The sequence below is a fragment of the Oncorhynchus nerka genome, linkage group LG9a (assembly GCF_034236695.1).
Source record: "Oncorhynchus nerka isolate Pitt River linkage group LG9a, Oner_Uvic_2.0, whole genome shotgun sequence".
NCBI lineage: Eukaryota > Metazoa > Chordata > Actinopteri > Salmoniformes > Salmonidae > Oncorhynchus > Oncorhynchus nerka.
In genome coordinates, this window is record NC_088404.1 from 50,854,523 (window position 1) to 50,873,266 (window position 18,744).

Sequence of the window (18,744 nt, forward strand, 5' to 3'; positions counted from 1 at the left end):
GAACTAATAATAAAATACACTTTATTTCTCAGGTGCCTCACCACTGTCTTTATGTGAATTAATAATTTTTTATTGCTAAATATTTCCAACAGATGGCAGCATAAGACCACGCAGCATCAGTTATAGGTTACAAGCAACAATATGATTGACATAAAATAGCATGCAACCGAAGACTATATGTCCCATGACTTTCTAAAATGATTGCTCATTACTTTACAGTTAGTTAGTTAGTTAGTTAGATATATACCGTATTAGGCCTGTGTTGCTTTTGGGAGAAAAAAAAAATAACAGTAGCAGGTATTGAACTCCATCCAAATAATTACTAGTCAAATGCACTAACCTCAACCCTAATATACATGAAGTTTGAAAACATCTTAATATCTCATATGGCAGTGCAAGTGAACAGCTTCGAAATAGAAAAGACAAACGAGTGCATCTTCCACAGCTCGCAGAGTAATTACATCATGCAACCCTTGCAGTTAGCAAATTACCTCAACATGTCCCTCACTTGCGCAGAATGCAGTGTGAGTCGCCGCTGCTGGCGGCAGGAGCTTGTTGAGTTGTCTACTTGTGCGAGAAGGCAGAGCGGCTCAATGCTGGTCGATGAATTTGACAATGAATGTACTAGGAAAACACATATTTCTCGACAAGAGGTGACTGAATTAATGTTCAGTATTATTGATAATCGTAATTGAAATTGTAATCAAGAACAATTTCAAAACATGAGCACGAAAATAGGTAGTAATAAACATGAATCATCATTATAGTAATTCACAGTAATCTGTTAAAATAATGTTTCAGTCGTTCCTCGGCGTTAGCAGTGTGAAAATTAATGTATGATCTTATGCTATTGGAAGTATTTAGCAATTGCAGTTAATACATTTTTTTAAACAATGTGGTCAGACCATCAAAACGTTTCTGTAACTAAGGTCACTGAATAAAATTGTAGATCCTTCCTGAACTAGTAATTACGCAGATTTGTTAAATATTAAATATTTACTAGTTATTTTTATCACGTACAGCCATGAAATAATAATTTATAGCATAACAATAAACAATAAAACTGATGGGCCATATGCATGAAACAAAAACACCATACATTCAGTTAATTATTATTATTTTATTTTTTTAAGTTCATGACATTATGTGCCAAAGTAACACCCCCTTAACAAAAAAGCACATACACTGGACACAGACACTGAAAATTAGCTTTTTTAAATAAATCTGATATTTCTTAAAAGAGCATTAGCTTGGCTGAAATTCAGCTGTGCCTGCCATGTCATCAGATAAGTAAATCTGTGAATAATGAAAAGATAAGTTATTGCCATGCTTTCACTAGTTCACACACCAGCATTTTTAACACAAAAAGGCAAATGGCAGCAGATATGAGAATGTTGTTGTAAGAAGATCAGTTTAATGAGTCCATTATTATAACATTCAACTGTAAAAAGCTTTATTTATTTTTTATTTCACCTTTATTTAACCAGGTAGGCTAGTTGAGAACAAGTTCTCATTTACAACTGCGACCTGGCCAAGATAAAGCATAGCAGTGTGAACAGAAAACACAGAGTTACACATGGAGTAAACAATTAACAAGTCAATAACACAGTAGAAAAAAAGAGAGTCTATATGCATTGTGTGCAAAAGGCATGAGGAGGTAGGCGAATAATTACAATTTTGCAGATTAACACTGGAGTGATAAATTATCAGATGGTCATGTACAGGTAGAGATACTGGTGTGCAAAAGAGCAGAAAAGTAAATAAATATAAACAGTATGGGGATGAGGTAGGTAAAATTGGGTGGGCTATTTACCGATAGACTATGTACAGCTGCAGCGATAGGTTAGCTGCTCAGATATCAGATGTTTGAAGTTGGTGAGGGAGATAAAAACTTCAGCGATTTTTGCAATTCGTTCCAGTCACAGGCAGCAGAGAACTGGAACTAAAGGCGGCCAAATGAGGTGTTGGCTTTAGGGATGATCAGTCAGATACACCTGCTGGAGCGTGTGCTATGGGTGGGTGTTGCCATCGTGACCAGTGAACTGAGATAAGGCGGAGCTTTACCTAGCATGGACTTGTAGATGACCTGGAGCCAGTGGGTCTGGCGACGAATATGTAGCGAGGGCCAGCCGACTAGAGCATACAGGTCGCAGTGGTGGGTGGTATAAGGTGCTTTAGTAACAAAACGGATGGCACAAATTACAGTAGTATGTTGTTAATCATATATTGAGGCTGTTATATTCATCTTTGCAGTCTCATAAAACTGAGTAACTTATATACACATACATTTAAGCTGCACATACTTGTCTGTCTTGTACTAAGCTATACGTTAAACCTCAAATAAAATAATATATGTCACATACAGCGAGTGTACACTACAGTGGTGACCCATTATTCTGTTTTGAGCCCCAGATGTTTAGCTATTTGACTGTTTTGCATGTTATTTTTTACAATTTGTAGAAAACAAAATCCTTGAGTTAATAAAGCTGCATACAAACATGGTCTCTTTCTTGGACAGCTCCAAAATTCAGGTGTTTCAGCCTAGCTCAGTGCTTCCTGTGGTGGAGGGGCAGCCAGCAAAAGCACAGAGCATAGGCGTTGGTAATCCTTTCTAGTTGCGCCGTCAGTGGCTCAGTGTTGTGTCACTCCTGGGGACACTATGTCACCGCAGAATCTACCGGGAGAGCGCGGCAGTTCAAGCCCACTTGAACTGTGCTGCCATAGATTTACACTAGAAGTGCCAAGAAGGCTCAAGGTCATTGGCTACAGATAAAATTATGTCCAATCACGTTATATCTACTGTACCTTTGATTGGGCTGATCATGTCATCATCATACTTTCGAAATCTTAGCAGGCAAGCTAGGTAGATGAGCAGTCATCATCATGAATCATGTCGACAATCTACTGGCAAATCCTTTTCAACCCCTGTCATATCAAGAGAAATTATAGGTAAAATGTATTGGTGCTGGCCTCCCGGGTGGTGCAGTGGTCTAGGGCACTGCATCGCAGCGCAAGCTGTGCCACCAGAGACTCTGGGTTCGGGGTTGGATGCACGCTGTGTTAATTAAGAAGCAGTGCGGCGTGGTTGGGTTGTGTTTTGGAGGACGAATGGCTTTCGACCTTTGTCTCTCCTGAGCCCGTACGGGAGTTGTAGTGATGAGACAAGATAGCAACTACTAACAATTGGATACCACGAAAAGGGGATAAAATTAAAATGTTTAAAAAAAAGTTCCATAGCCTCCCATTGCTCCATTTAAAGAGATATCAGCCATATTCCTTTTCCTATCGCTTCCTCAAGGTGTCAACAGTCTTCAGACATAGTTTCAGGGTTTTATTTTGAAAAATGAGCCAGAAAGATAACATCGCGTCAGGTGGTCACATGAGTTTTGCTCACGCAACAGAGTTCGGACAACCATTTCCTTTCCCTCTCCTACTGAACAAGACCGTTGCGGTTGATATACTATCGATTACATATTTATATAACCTGAGGATTGACTATAAAAAACGTTTGACATGTTTCTGTGGACATTACGGATATTATTTGGAATTTTCGTCTGCGTTGTCGTGACCGCTCTTTCCTGTGGATTTCTGAACATAAAGCGACAAACAAATGGAGCTATTTTGGATATAAAAATAATCTTTATGGAACAAAAATAACATTTGTTGTGTAACTGGGAGTCTCGTGAGTGAAAACATCCGAAGATCATCAAAGGTAAACAATTAATTTGATTGCTTTTCTGATTTTCGTGACCAAGCTACCTGATGCTAAGTGTACTTAATGTTTTGTCATGCTATCGATAAACTTACACAAACACTTGGATTGCTTTCGCTGTAAAGCATAATTTCTAAATCTGAGACGACAGGTGGATTAAAACCTTTTAGGGATAGGGGGCAGCATTTTCACTTTGGATGAATTGCGTGCCCATAGTGAACTGCCTCCTACTCTGTCCCAGATGCTAATATATGCATATTATTATTAATATTGGATAGAAAACACTCTGAAGTTTCTAAAACTGTTTGAATTATCTATGTGAGTATAACAGAACTCATAGGGCAGGCAAACTTCCAAATAGGAAGTGGAAATTCTGGGGCTGGTTGATTTTCAACTCAACGCCTATTCACATCCAAATAAAATATGGATCTGTTCGCACTTCCTACGCCTTCTATTAGATGTCAACAGTCAGTAGAACGTGGAATGAAGCCTCTAGTGTGATGTGGGACCGGATGGCAGCTCTTTGAGTCACTGGTCTGGCAGAATGCCAGTTCCTGGTTACACGCAGTAGTCATTATATCACCTTGCGTTCCATTACTCTGTAGACAAAAACGAATGCTCCGGTTGGAAGGTTATTGGATATATATGATAATAGCATCCTGAAGATTGATTTTCTACTTAGTTTGACCAGTTTATTCAACCTGGAATATATGTTTTTGAAGTGTTCGTCCGAGTTCGCCTGGACCAGCGCCAGCTTTTGGAGATGTGAACTAAACGTTCTAGCAAAAATAGCTAATTGGACAAAACAACGATTTATTGCGGAATTAGGATTCCTTGCACTGCATTCTGATGAAAGCTCATTAAAGGTAAGGGAATATTTATGATGTAATTTCGTATTTATGTTTACTCCAACCTGGCGGAGAAATATATTTACTTCTGAGCGCCGTCTCAGATTATTGCATGGTATGCTTTTTTCGGAACGTTTAAAAAATAATCTGACACAGCGGTTGACAACCAGTGTATCTTTAACCTGTTAGTACTCTAGGGGCAGTATTTCATTTTTGGATAAAAAGACGTGCCCGTTTTAAGCGCAATATTTTGTCACGAAAAGATGCTCAAATATGCTTGGAATTAATAGTTTTGGAAAGAAGAGAGTCTTACGTTTCCAGAACTGCAAAGATTTTCACTGTGAGTCCCTTAGAACAAATGCTTCGGGCAAAACCAAGATGTATGACCGACCAGGAAATGAACAGGATTTTTGAGGCTACGTTTTCCATGATCGCCTTATATGGCTGTGAATGCGACAGGAATCAACGGACACTTTATCTTGTTTCCCCAAGGTCTCTGCAGCATTGCGACGTATTTGTAGGCATATCATTGGAAGATTGACCATAAGAGACTACAATTGCCAAGTGTCCCGCTTGGTGTCTGCGTGGCATTTGGTGCGCAAAAGTCAGCTCCCAGTGTTTTTCCATTCGAATCAGACAACAAAGCAGGCTTCAAGGACGGTGCTTTCAATGGAGAGATATATGAGAAACCACCTTCAGGATTGATTCAAACAACGTTTTCCATGTTTCAGTCGATATTATGGAGTTAATTCGGAAAAAAGTTCGACATGTAGGTGACTGAATTTTCGGTTAGTTTCGGTAGCCAAATGCATAGTAACAAAAGGGAACGATGTGTCCTACACAAGAATCTTTCAGGAAAAACTGGACATCTGCTATGTAACTGAGAGTCTCCTCATTGAAACATCTGAAGTTCTTCAAAGGTAAATTATTTTATTTGATTCCTTGGCTGGTTTTTGTGAATATGTTGCGTGCTAAATGCTAACGATAAATGCTAAGCTAGCTATCACCACTCTTACACAAATTATTGATTTTCTCTGGTTCTAAAGCATATTTTGAAAATCTGAGACGACAGGATTGTTAAGAAAAGGATAAGCTTGAGGGCAGGCATATTTATTTCATTTCATTTGCGATTTTTAGAAATCGCTAACGTTGCGTTATGGTAATGAGCTTGAGGCTGTAGTAACGATACCGCATGCGGGATGGGGCGGACTATGAGGTTAATTCTATGTAAAACATGTATCTTTCGTTAAAAGTTTATGATGAGTAATTCTGTTATATAACGTGGCTCTCAGTAATTACTCCGGATATTTTGGAGGCATTTCTGAACATGGCGCCAATGTAAACCGAGATTTACATTTTACATTTAAGTCATTTAGCAGACGCTCTTATCCAGAGCGACTTACAAATTGGTTTGTGCATATTATCGAACAAAACATGAATGTATTGTGTAACATGATGTCATATGAGTGTCATCTGATGAAGATTATCAAAGGTTAGTGATTAATTTAATCTCTAATTCTGCTTTTGTGACTATCTTTGGCTGGGAAAAATGGCTGTGTTTTTTGGGATTTGGCGCTGATCTAACAAATATATGTTGTATTTTCACTGTAAAACATTTTTTAAATCGGACACGATGGGTAGATTAACAACATGTTTGGTTATCTTTCATTTGCTGTATTGGACTTGTTAACCTGATAAGCCCACCCGACACGCAGGCGTCCCATCTGGAAATGCAAATGCGCTACGCTAAATGCTAATAGCACTCGTTAAAACTCAAACGTTCATTAAAACACACATGCAGGGTACTGAATTAAAGCTACACTCGTTGTGAATCCAGCCAACAAGTCAGATTTTTAAAATGCTTTTCGGCGAAAGCATGAGAAGCTATTATCTGATAGCATGCAACACCCCGAAATACCTGAAGGGGACGTAAACAAAATAATTAGCATACCCGGCACTACACAAAACGCAGAAATAAAATATAAAACATTCATTACCTTTGACGAGCTTCTTTGTTGGCACTCCTAGATGTCCCATAAACAAAACACAACGTCATTTTTTAAAATTTTAAAAAGTCGACGATAAACTTTCACAAAACAAAACACTTCAAAATACTTTTGTAATCCAACTTTAGGTATTAGTAAACGTTAATAATATATCAAATTGATCACGGGGCGATGTGTATTCAATAGCTCCACATCTTGAAATCATGTTCGGAAATTTCTCCTCTAAAACATCCTGTCGGAGACCGGAAGGAATGGGCTCTCTCTTACTCGTTTGACCAAGAAACAAAGCCCAGGCAATTGACAAGACTGGCGAGTCCTACAGCTTCCTACAGAGTCCTGCAATCTCAGCCCCATGTAATTTGCTTTCCAATAGACAATACATGCAAGTGGCGCATTGATATATTTTCCAGATTTTGGTGATCAGTTTTTCGACCGCTTTTCGATGAAACACACATTCTGTTAGCCAGCCTGCCAGCATAGTGGAGTCTGCCACTAGCATAGTCAGTGTAGTCAGCTCAGCTATCACCATTGAGACCGTGTCTGTGCCTCGACCTAGGTTGGGCAAAACTAAACATGGCGGTGTTCGCCTTAGCAATCTCACTAGGATAAAGACCACCTCAATTCCTGTCATTACTGAAAGAGATCATGATACCTCACATCTCAAAATAGGGCTACTTAATGTTAGATCCCTTACTTCAAAGGCAATTATAGTCAATGAACTAATCACTGATCATAATCTTGATGTGATTGGCCTGACTGAAACATGGCTTAAGCCTGATGAATTTACTGTGTTAAATGAGGCCTCACCTCCTGGCTACACTAGTGACCATATCCCCGTGCATCCCGCAAAGGCGGAGGTGTTGCTAACATTTACGATAGCAAATTTCAATTTACAAAAAAAAAAAAAAAATGACGTTTTCGTCTTTTGAGCTTCTAGTCATGAAATCTATGCAGCCTACTCAATCACTTTTTATAGCTACTGTTTACAGGCCTCCTGGGCCATATACAGCGTTTCTCACTGAGTTCCCTGAATTCCTATCGGACCTTGTAGTCATTGCAGATAATATTCTAATCTTTGGTGACTTTAATATTCACATGGAAAAGTCCACAGACCCACTCCAAAAGGCTTTCGGAGCCATCATCGACTCAGTGGGTTTTGTCCAACATGTCTCTGGACCCACTCACTGTCACAGTCATACGCAGGACCTAGTTTTGTCCCATGGAATAAATGTTGTGGATCTTAATGTTTTTCCTCATAATCCTGGACTATCGGACCACCATTTTATTACGTTTGCAATTGCAACAAATAATCTGCTCAGACCCCAACCAAGGAACATCAAAAGTCGTGCTATAAATTCACAGACAACACAAAGATTCCTTGATGCCCTTCCATACTCCCTCTGCCTACCCAAGGACGCCAGAGGACAAAAATCCGTTAACCACCTAACTGAGGATCTCAATTTAACCTTGCGCAATACCCTAGATGCAGTTGCACCCCTAAAAACTAAAAAAATGTCTCATAAGAAACTAGCTCCCTGGTACACAGAAAATACCCGAGCTCTGAAGCAAGCTTCCAGAAAATTGGAACGGAAATGGCGCCACACCAAACTGGAAGTCTTCCGACTAGCTCGGAAGGACGGTACCGTGCAGTACCGAAGAGCCCTTACTGCTGCTCGATCATCCTATTTTTCTAACTTAATTGAGGAAAATAAGAACAATCCGAAATTCCTTTTTGATACTGTCGCAAAGCTAACTAAAAAGCAGCATTCCCCAAGAGAGGATGACTTTCACTTTAGCAGTGATAAATTCATGAACTTCTTTGAGGAAAAGATTATGATTATTAGAAAGCAAATTACGGACTCCTCTTTAAACCTGCGTATTCCTCCAAACCTCAGTTGTCCTGAGTCTGCACAACTCTGCCAGGACCTAGGATCAAGAGAGACGCTCAAGTATTTTAGTACTATATCTCTTGACACAATGATGAAAATAATCATGGCCTCTAAACCTTCAAGCTGCATACTGGACCCTATTCCAACTAAACTACTGAAAGAGCTGCTTTCTGTGCTTGGCCCTCCTATGTTGAACATAATAAACGGCTCTCTATGCACTGGATGTGTACCAAACTCACTAAAAGTGGCAGTAATAAAGCCTCTCTTGAAAAAGCCAAACCTTGACCCAGAAAATATAAAAAACTATCGGCCTATATCGAATCTTCCATTCCTCTCAAAAATTTTAGAGAAGGCTGTTGCGCAGCAACTCACTGCCTTCCTGAAGACAAACAATGTATACGAAATGCTTCAGTCTGGTTTTAGACCCCATCATAGCACTGAGACGGCACTTGTGAAGGTGGTAAATGACATTTTAATGGCATCGGACCGAGGCTCTGCATCTGTCCTCGTGCTCCTAGACCTTAGTGCTGCTTTTGATACCATCGATCACCACATTCTTTTGGAGAGATTGGAAACCCAAATTGGTCTACACAGACATGTTCTGGCCTGGTTTAGATCTTATCTGTCGGAAAGATATCAGTTTGTCTCTGTGAATGGTTTGTCCTCTGACAAATCAACTGTATATTTCGGTGTTCCTCAAGGTTCTGTTTTAGGACCACTATTGTTTTCACTATATATTTTACCTCTTGGGGATGTTATTCGAAAACATAATGTAAACTTTCACTGCTATGCGGATGACACACAGCTGTACATTTCAATGAAACATGGTGAAGCCCCAAAATTGCCCTCGCTAGAAGCATGTGTTTCAGACATAAGGAAGTGGATGGCTGCAAACTTTCTACTATTAGACTCGGACAAAACAGAGATGCTTGTTCTAGGTCCCAAGAAACAAAGAGATCTTCTGTTGAATCTGACAATTAATCTTAATGGTTGTACAGTCGTCTCAAATAAAACTGTGAAGGACCTCGGCGTTACTCTGGACCCTGATCTCTCTTTTGAAGAACATATCAAGACCATTTCGAGGACAGCTTTTTTCCATCTACGTAACATTGCAAAAATCAGAAACTTTCTGTCCAAAAATGATGCAGAAAAATTAATCCATGCTTTTGTCACTTCTAGGTTAGACTACTGCAATGCTCTATTTTCCGGCTACCCGGATAAAGCACTAAATAAACTTCAGTTAGTGCTAAATACGGCTGCTAGAATCCTGACTAGAACCAAAAAATGTGATCATATTACTCCAGTGCTAGCCTCTCTACACTGGCTTCCTGTCAAAGCAAGGGCTGATTTCAAGGTTTTACTGCTAACCTACAAAGCATTACATGGGCTTGCTCCTACCTATCTCTCTGATTTGGTCCTGCCGTACATACCTACACGTACGCTACGGTCACAAGACGCAGGCCTCCTAATTGTCCCTAGAATTTCTAAGCAAACAGCTGGAGGCAGGGCTTTCTCCTATAGAGCTCCATTTTTATGGAACGGTCTGCCTACCCATGTCAGAGACGCAAACTCGGTCTCAACCTTTAAGTCTTTACTGAAGACTCATCTCTTCAGTGGGTCATATGATTGAGTGTAGTCTGGCCCAGGAGTGGGAAGGTGAACGGAAAGGCTCTGGAGCAACGAACCGCCCTTGCTGTCTCTGCCTGGGCGGTTCCCCTCTTTCCACTGGGATTCTCTGCCTCTAACCCTGTTACGGGGCTGAGTCACTGGCTTACTGGGGCTCTCTCATGCCGTCCCTGGGGGGTGCGTCACCTGGGTGGGTTGATTCACTGTTGTGGTCAGCCTGTCTGGGTTGCGCGCCCCCCTTGGGTTGTGCCGTGGCGGAGATCTTTGTGGGCTATACTCGGCCTTGTCTCAGGATGGTAAGTTGGTGGTTGAAGATATCCCTCTAGTGGTGTGGGGGCTGTGCTTTGGCAAAGTGGGTGGGGTTATATCCTTCCTGTTTGGCCCTGTCCGGGGGTGTCCTCGGATGGGGCCACAGTGTCTCCTGACCCCTCCTGTCTCAGCCTCCAGTATTTATGCTGCAGTAGTTTATGTGTCGGGGGGCTAGGGTCAGTTTGTTATATCTGGAGTACTTCTCCTGTCCTATTCGGTGTCCTGTGTGAATCTAAGTGTGCGTTCTCTAATTCTCTCTTTCTTTCTCTCTCTCGGAGGACCTGAGCCCTAGGACCATGCCCCAGGACTACCTGACATGATGACTCCTTGCTGTCCCCAGTCCACCTGGCCATGCTGCTGCTCCAGTTTCAACTGGCCTGGGCCCTAGGACCATGTCCCAGGACTACCTGACATGATGACTCCTTGCTGTCCCCAGTCCACCTGGCCATGCTGCTGCTCCAGTTTCAACTGTTCTGCATTTATGAACATTTGAACATCTTGGCAACGTTCTGTTATAATCTCCACCCGGCACAGCCAGAAGAGGACTGGCCACCCCACATATGCTCTCTCTAATTCTCTCTTTCTTTCTCTCTCTCGGAGGACCTGAGCCCTAGGACCGTGCCCCAGGACTACCTGACATGATGACTCCTTGCTGTCCCCAGTCCACCTGACTGTGCTGCTGCTCCAGTTTCAACTGTTCTGCCTTATTATTATTCGACCATGCTAGTCATTTATGAACATTTGAACATCTTGGTCATGTTCTGTTATAATCTCTACCCGGCACAGCCAGAAGAGGACTGGCCACCCCACATAGCCTGGTTCCTCTCTAGGTTTCTTCCTAGGTTTTGGCCTTTCTAGGGAGTTTTTCCTAGCCACCGTGCTTTTACACCTGCATTGTTTGCTGTTTGGGGTTTTAGGCTGGGTTTCTTTACAGCACTTTGAGATATCAGCTGATGTACGAAGGGCTATATAAATAAATTTGATTTGATTTGTTATAGTCACAGCCGTGATTTAACCAGTTTTAGAAACGTCAGAGTGTTTTCTATCCACACATACTAATCATATGCATATACTATATTCCTGGCATGAGTAGCAGGACGCTGAAATGTTGCACGATTTTTAACAGAATGTTCGAAAAAGTAGGGGGTAGGCTTAAGTGGTTTTAATTGTTAAGTTAAATATTTCAACAAAAAAAAATTGAATTTCCCGCGCTGCCTTTTCAGCAGAATGTTGGGGGGGGGAGGTTCAGCAAAGAAGACACTTCTCTCCAGGAAAAACATCAGGAACAGACTGATATTCTGCAAAGGGTACAGGGATTGGACTGCTGAGGACTGGGGTAAAGTCATTTTCTCTGATGAATCCCCTTTCTGATTGTTTGGGGCATCCGGAAAAAAAGCTTGTCTGGAGAAAACAAGGTGAGCGCTACCATCAGTCCTGTGTCATGCCAACAGTAAAGCATCCTGAGACCATTCATGTGTGGGGTTGCTTCTCGGCCATGAGAGTGGGCTCACTCACAATTTTGCCTAAGGACACAGCCATGAATAAGGAATGGTGAGCTGCAGTGAGCTGCAGTAAAAATGGTTTAACAAGAGACAAAGAATAGCTCTTCACTATATACTTTAACATTCAAAGACGATATTCTCAAAAGTGAGCTTACAAGTCGATCATCTTTCAAGGCAGAATACCATTTTGTAGCTCTGAGTCTCTACTTTTATCCACTGTAAAAAACACAATTTCACATTTTGCTACATAAGACCGAATCTAGGTGATTTGTCGCATATACAGGGAGTACCATTAACAGATCAATGTGCAGGGGTATAAAGTAATTGACATAGATATGTACATGTATGCAGGTTAAAAGTGACTAGACATCAGGTTTGATAATAATAGTAGTAAAATAAAGAACATTGTTGTTTTTGGCAATTTCAGGCCTTCCTCTGACACCGCCTGATATAGACGTCTTGGATGGCAAGGAGCTCAGCCCCAGTGCAGTACTGGGCTGTCCGCACCACCCTCTGTAGCACTATGCCATTCGAGGGAGGTGCATTTGCCATACCATGTGGTGATGCAGCCAGTCAAAATGCTCTCAATGGTGCAGCTCCATAACCTTTTGAGGATCCGAGGGCCAAATATTTTCAGTTTCCTGAGGGGGAAGAGGTTCTGTCGTGCCTAGGGCTGTTGCAGTGACCGTATTACTGCCACACCGGCAGTCATGACCACAATAAACTTTCACGTGACCATTGAGTCATGGTAATCTCTTATGCACTCTGGACACGCTTTGGTGGTGCCCAACTTGCTTACGACCATAAGGTCCTAATAGCCTGGTACTCAGGGCTCTACTGTCCCTCTAACCACTCTGACATAAAAGTAAATGCAAATGAAAATCATATCAAACATATCATCAAAACAGTATCCTGCTTTTAATTAAAAATCACCTCACTGTGATGATCAATTTGAAGAAAGTTTCAACCTGCTGTTGAACTTCTAAGTGTAAAACACAGTCATTGAGGATGTTGTTTCAAAGCCTAACGCAATAAAATGGACAGCATTTTCTAAGATAATGATGAATTCAAAACACCCATACACATATTAGAGCTTATGCACACGCATAGTCCTATGAGCCCAAGCCCGGGGGAAAAAAATGAAATCATGATTGTACCTTATACAATGCATAGCCTATCGCATATTACACAGTGCAGAAAAGCATAGATGTTAATTGGTCAAGCCTATACTCCAAAATTAAACAAATTCAAGTAATCGCCTTTGAGTGTGGACTATATTATTATGCATACTTGATGGAGTATGCTATGCCCCAAAATGTCTACTCAGGAGTTTGGGAGATATTGTAAAGACCTAGGCGATGCAGTTGGTTAATTGATTGTGCTGGGCGGCTTACAGATAGCTTACAATTATAGTGAATTTGTATTTGATTTTGAATAACCTAGTAATAGGAAATGTATTATATTTGTATAATTAACTGGGTGGTACAGAATATCTCACCACCATGCTTTTCCATCTCCTCCTCTCTCTTCTTTGTTAATTTCTCGAGCGTGCAGAGGGGCTGTCAGTTTAATGAAATATGTTTGGTTACGAAAACATGTTACTATCGATGTTCCTGAACAGATTTCACTTGGTTTCCCAAATTAAGCACTGGGTATACTGAGTTTGGGCTGAATATCACCTGTCGCGCAGTGAAAGCATGCTCCTCAAACAGTGGTTGATGAGTGGAGTGAAATAAGTGTTATATTTATTTCTCAGCTGCTCGTATTAGGCACAGCTCCGCTATAAAACCGAAGTAGATGAAAGATATATTCATAGAGGCACACTGCTCCCCCTTTGGACTTGCCTGAGATTGCCTTCATCCAATCGAGCTGCTGCATCGAGAAACCACAGAGTTCTACGTACATAGAGTCATCCAGCTACGTCTCTGCAAGACATAGAATATTGCAGCTTTTCAAGTCTCTGATAGGAGACTCTCGAACAAAGATCATCCAGTTACTGGACATTTTCCAATAGGACTGAGGGGGGTGCCGGATGGCTTTCTCTTCGTCTCAACCTCAACAGGATGCCGGCACATCTACCGTGTCTACGCCTGCGGTGCTTTGGTAGCCCATGAAACAAAGAAATGGGGTCCGGTATGAACAAGGGAACAGCTGATCAAAGTTGAATTTGGATTTGAAGTCAAATTGAGGTTAGTAACTGTCGACGGTCAATGTGATAATAGTATGAACTTGCTGTACAAAAAAGTAAATATAAACACCAAAAAAGTAACTAAATAGCAGTTAGGTTGGAACTCATAAGATGTTGCCCGTCTGTGCCATTTTTTATGGTCTTTAACTTCGATATAGGGGGCGCTCTTTTAATTTTTGGATAACAAAACGTTCCCGTTTTAAACAAGATGTTTTGTCACGAAAAGATGCTCGACTATGCATATAATTGACAGCTTTGGAAAGAAAACACTCTGACGTTTCCAAAACTGCAAAGATATTATCGGTGAGTGCCACAGAACTGATGCTACAGGCGAAACCAAGATGAAATTTCAAACAGGAAATGCCCCAGATTTTGAAGGCGCTGTGTTCCAATGTCTCCTTATATGGCTGTGAATGCGCCAGGAATGAGCCTACACTTTCTCTCGTTTCCCCAAGGTGTCTGCAGCATTGTGACGTATTTGTAGGCATATCATTGGAAGATTGACCACAAGAGACTACATTTACCAGGTGCTCGCTTGGTGTCCTCCGTTGCAATTATTGCGTAATCTCCAGCTGCGTGCATTTTTCCATTTGCTTCAGAGGAGAAACCCAACTGCCACGAATGACTTATCATCGAATAGATATGTGAAAAACACCTTGAGGATTGATTCTAAACAACGTTTGCCATGTTTCTGTCGATATTATGGAGTTAATTTGGAAAAAGGTTTGGCGTTGTAATGACTGAATTTTCAGGGTTTTTTCTTAGCCAAACGTGATGAACAAAACGGAGTGATTTCTCCTACACAAATCATCTTTTTGGAAAAACTGAACATTTGCTATCTAACTGAGAGTCTCCTCATTGAAAACATCCGAAGTTCTTCAAAGGTAAATGATTTTATTTGAATGCTTTTCTTGTTTTTGTGAAAATGTTGCCTGCTGAATGCTAGGCTTAATGCTATGCTAGCTATCAATACTCTTACACAAATGCTTGTGTAGCTATGGTTGCAAAGCATATTTTGAAAATATGAGATGACAGTGTTGTTAACAAAAGGCTAAGCTTGTGAGTGAATATATTTCTTTCATTTCATTTGCGATTTTCATGAATAGTTAACGTTGCGTTATGGTAATGAGCTTGAGGCTATGATTACGCTCCCGAATACGGGATTGCTCGACGCAAGAAGTTAATGACCTCAAGGTCCTGTAAATGCATGTTTTGGTTTTTGCTCTAGCACTACACAGCTGATTCAAATCATCAAACTTGATGATGAGTTGGTTATTTGAATCAGCTATGTAGTGCTAGGGCAAACAACAAAACGTGCACCCAGAGAGGGCCCCAAGACAGAGTTTGGGAAACCCTACTGCTAAGCTACTATACCCTCCTGCAGGCTTTCATTCCAACCTGGACACTTTCATTCCAACCTAGCATACCAGATTCTACTAATTAGCTGCTCACCAGCACCTTGATTAGCTATAGTAGGTGTGTTACCATGGGGTTGGCTCAGAAGCTTGCTCACCTAGACCAATTAGTGGAAGAAATATCAGAATTGGGCTGCCTGTTTAATTAATTAAGCACAGCCCTTGTGGAGCTCCATGACTCAGACATTTTTTAAGCATGTAAGGGCGGTTTGACATAACCACTCCTGATTGTTCTGGGTCCAAGAATCATTGTGTGCTACTTAGCACTGTATAATCAAATAAATGTGTATGTCACGTGTGCTCCCTCTCCGGACTCTAGGTCACCAGGCTGCTCGTTATGGCGCACACCTGTCACCATTATTACGCGCACCTGCGCGTCATCAGACTCACCTGGACCTTCCCCAGACGTCATTGTTTCTGTTCCAGTGTTAAGTCTGTGATTTGTTTGTATTTCTTGTATGTTGGTTTTTGTTACCTTTATTTATTAAAACCCTCACTCACTGAACTTGCTTCCCGACTCTCAATGCACATCGTTACAGTGTAGTAACACATGGAAAATGCATGAACATTTTGGTAACCTGATTGTAATGTGTTAATGTGCTGTATGTGTTTATAAGTTAAATTGCATGCAGTCAAGACAAATCCATAGTTTTGAGACAATCTGTTGAAAATGTCGCTGGTTACATTACTGTGACTTGCACAATCCTTTGGCAAAGGGGTTCAACGCAATTGAGTCAAATTTATTCTATAACAACATCCAAGGCAGGGCTTAACTTTGGAGGTCTGTTCGTAGTTAAGTTAGAACAATGGGCTTGTTTGTTTGTCCCTGTTAAAGCCTTGTGGTTAAATAGCTGAATCCCTTAGCATCGTCCACAATTGGCAGAGAATGGAGTCTGCTGCCGCCATACAGGAGATGGCTCTAATTGTCCACCAAGACACAACTGTGAGTTATTTGAAACAGAATTTACAGGGTTAGCAGCTCCCTTGCCCCCCCCCCTGTCCATCTTGAAAAGAAGACTCATTAAAAGCAATGGTACCTGAACAGTGGATTTCTGCACATAAAATGCTTGACTTTGAAAGCGATCCTCGGGTTGACAGGTTTCATTATTCAGTGACTAGACTGACAGCCCACCAGCCTCCTGTCTCAGCCTGCAAACCATGGCACTGAGGACCTGAGCATGCATGACTACCCTTCAGCCTTCAAGACACTTCTGGATGGAAATTCAGCTAATTCTGCCTGATTCTTTACAATGCAGAAGTATATCACAGATTTTTACAATAGTCGGCAGACCCCAAAATATGCATGTTAGGAGGATGTTTATGTTAGATGCCATAACACATTTGTAAATGATTCAGATTCAGTTAATGCCTTCTTTAAGCATGTACAAATGTTCAAAAAAAATATCTACACTACCGTTCAAAAGTTTGGGGTCACTTAAATGATATTGTTTTTGAAAGAAAAGCAAACATTTTTGTCCATTAAAAAAACATCAACATTTATCAGAAATACAGTGTAGACATTGCTAATGTTGTAAATGACTTGAAACTGGAAACGGCTGATTTTTTTATGGAATATCTACACAGGCATATAGAAGCCCATTATCAGCAACCATCACTCCTGTGTTCCAATGGCACATTGTGTTAGCTAATCCAAGTTATCATTTTAAAAAGCTAATTGATCATTAGAAAACCCTTTTGAAATTTTGAAAATGATCATTTTGGATTAGCTAACACAACGTGCCATTGGAACACAGGAGTGATGGTTGCTGATAATGGGCTTCTATATGCCTGTGTAGATATTCCATAAAAAATCAGCCGTTTCCAGTTTCAAGTCATTTACAACATTAGCAATGTCTACACTGTATTTATGATCAATTTGTGTTATTTTAATGGACATAAAATGTGCTTTTCTTTCAAAAACAAGGACATTTCTAAGTGACCCCAAACTTTTGAACGGTAGTGTATATTAGGTTGATTAGCTGCAATGCATGTGCCGTAGATTTAAATGCACAACCTTCTGCTACATTTATGAACATCAGACAACATGCTAATGATGAGGATGCAAATTAATGCTGCATAATGAAGCTATTGAAATGGAGCTCTTTAATCAGCGGTGATGATGCCCTGACAAGATAGCGACGGAAGCACCATTCAGTGAGTGACGTTAAGTGTGCATGAGTGAAAATTATTTCATCAACAAACTTAAGCTTTGGTTTTCTTTATGTTACCACGTATAGACAAACATAACACATACTGTAACACATTCAAATAGCTAAGTGATGCAGTCATACAAACAACTGATTATATCAGGCAATGACCACATAGACATAGGTGGCAAAGGCTCACATTAAATGACGTTCTCCAGCAAATGAATGGCATTGTAGCTCTGAATGTTTCTACAGGGGCCTCTACGCCATTCCCAGAAACACATCAAGGCCAAACAAAGGTCCCTGGACAGGTCTTATGGCCTCTGGTCACGCTAACTGTGACAGATTGTGTGGTTACGAGGCTTGGCAGTCTTGTCTTACCGTGGTGGTCTTCACCCGGCCCCCAGGCTGTGTGCAGGTCCAGCCCGACTGGTTTACTAAGAGGTCACAGCCCTCGTCTTCCAAGCAAGGCATCATATCACACCACTGCCGGCTCCTCACAATGCGAGCTGTGGGGAGAGGACAGGAGAGGAAGAGGGACTGTTTACTCTCGTTATGGCCGTGGCTCTGTGGCTGATGTACCATTAGCTCATCTATCTATCTATCTATCTATCTATCTATCTATCTATCTATCTATCTATCTATCTATCTATCTATCTATCTATCTATATTACATGTCAATGGTTAATATATTAAATCAAATATTTTTACTACTGTGACAAAATCACAAAATGGTATCAATTCACAAAATCCAAATACATCCAGTCAGATGCAGAATGGATGAACAGTTTTGCACAACATATGTGAGAGAAATTCTTAAAAAATGTATGGCAGTGTCTGAAAGTTTGCAGGCTGCTTTTGTAAACTGCCCAGCTATCATTTGGGTCCTTGGAAGTTGTGGGAACATATGCTTTTGGTTTCCCATTGGTTCTCGGAAAACAAAGCCATACATTTTTCTGAACAGTAAAACTGAACGTTTTTTTTAAATGTCCTGACAATGGAAGTCAACATTTTGCCTGCTCTGGGAATGTATATTTTTAGGTTGCAGGGAAGTTCTGAGAATGTTTCACAATGGTTCCCGGATTTTCTTCCAGGGAGGTTT

At 40.9% G+C, this 18,744-nt stretch overlaps 1 protein-coding gene across 1 annotated transcript in view; it reads right to left on the bottom strand.

The window, feature by feature from the left end:
• Window positions 1-11,860: 11,860 nt before the first annotated feature.
• Window positions 11,861-18,744, bottom strand: part of LOC115134658 (chemokine-like protein TAFA-5) — a 123,765-nt gene continuing 116,881 nt past the window's right edge. Inside the window, exons 3-4 of the mRNA XM_065022159.1 lie at window positions 18,024-18,151; window positions 11,861-11,956 (exon numbers count right to left, since the gene is read on the bottom strand). Of these exons, the coding sequence (XP_064878231.1) occupies window positions 11,861-11,956; window positions 18,024-18,151 (224 nt within the window). The remainder of the gene's footprint in view (window positions 11,957-18,023; window positions 18,152-18,744) is intronic.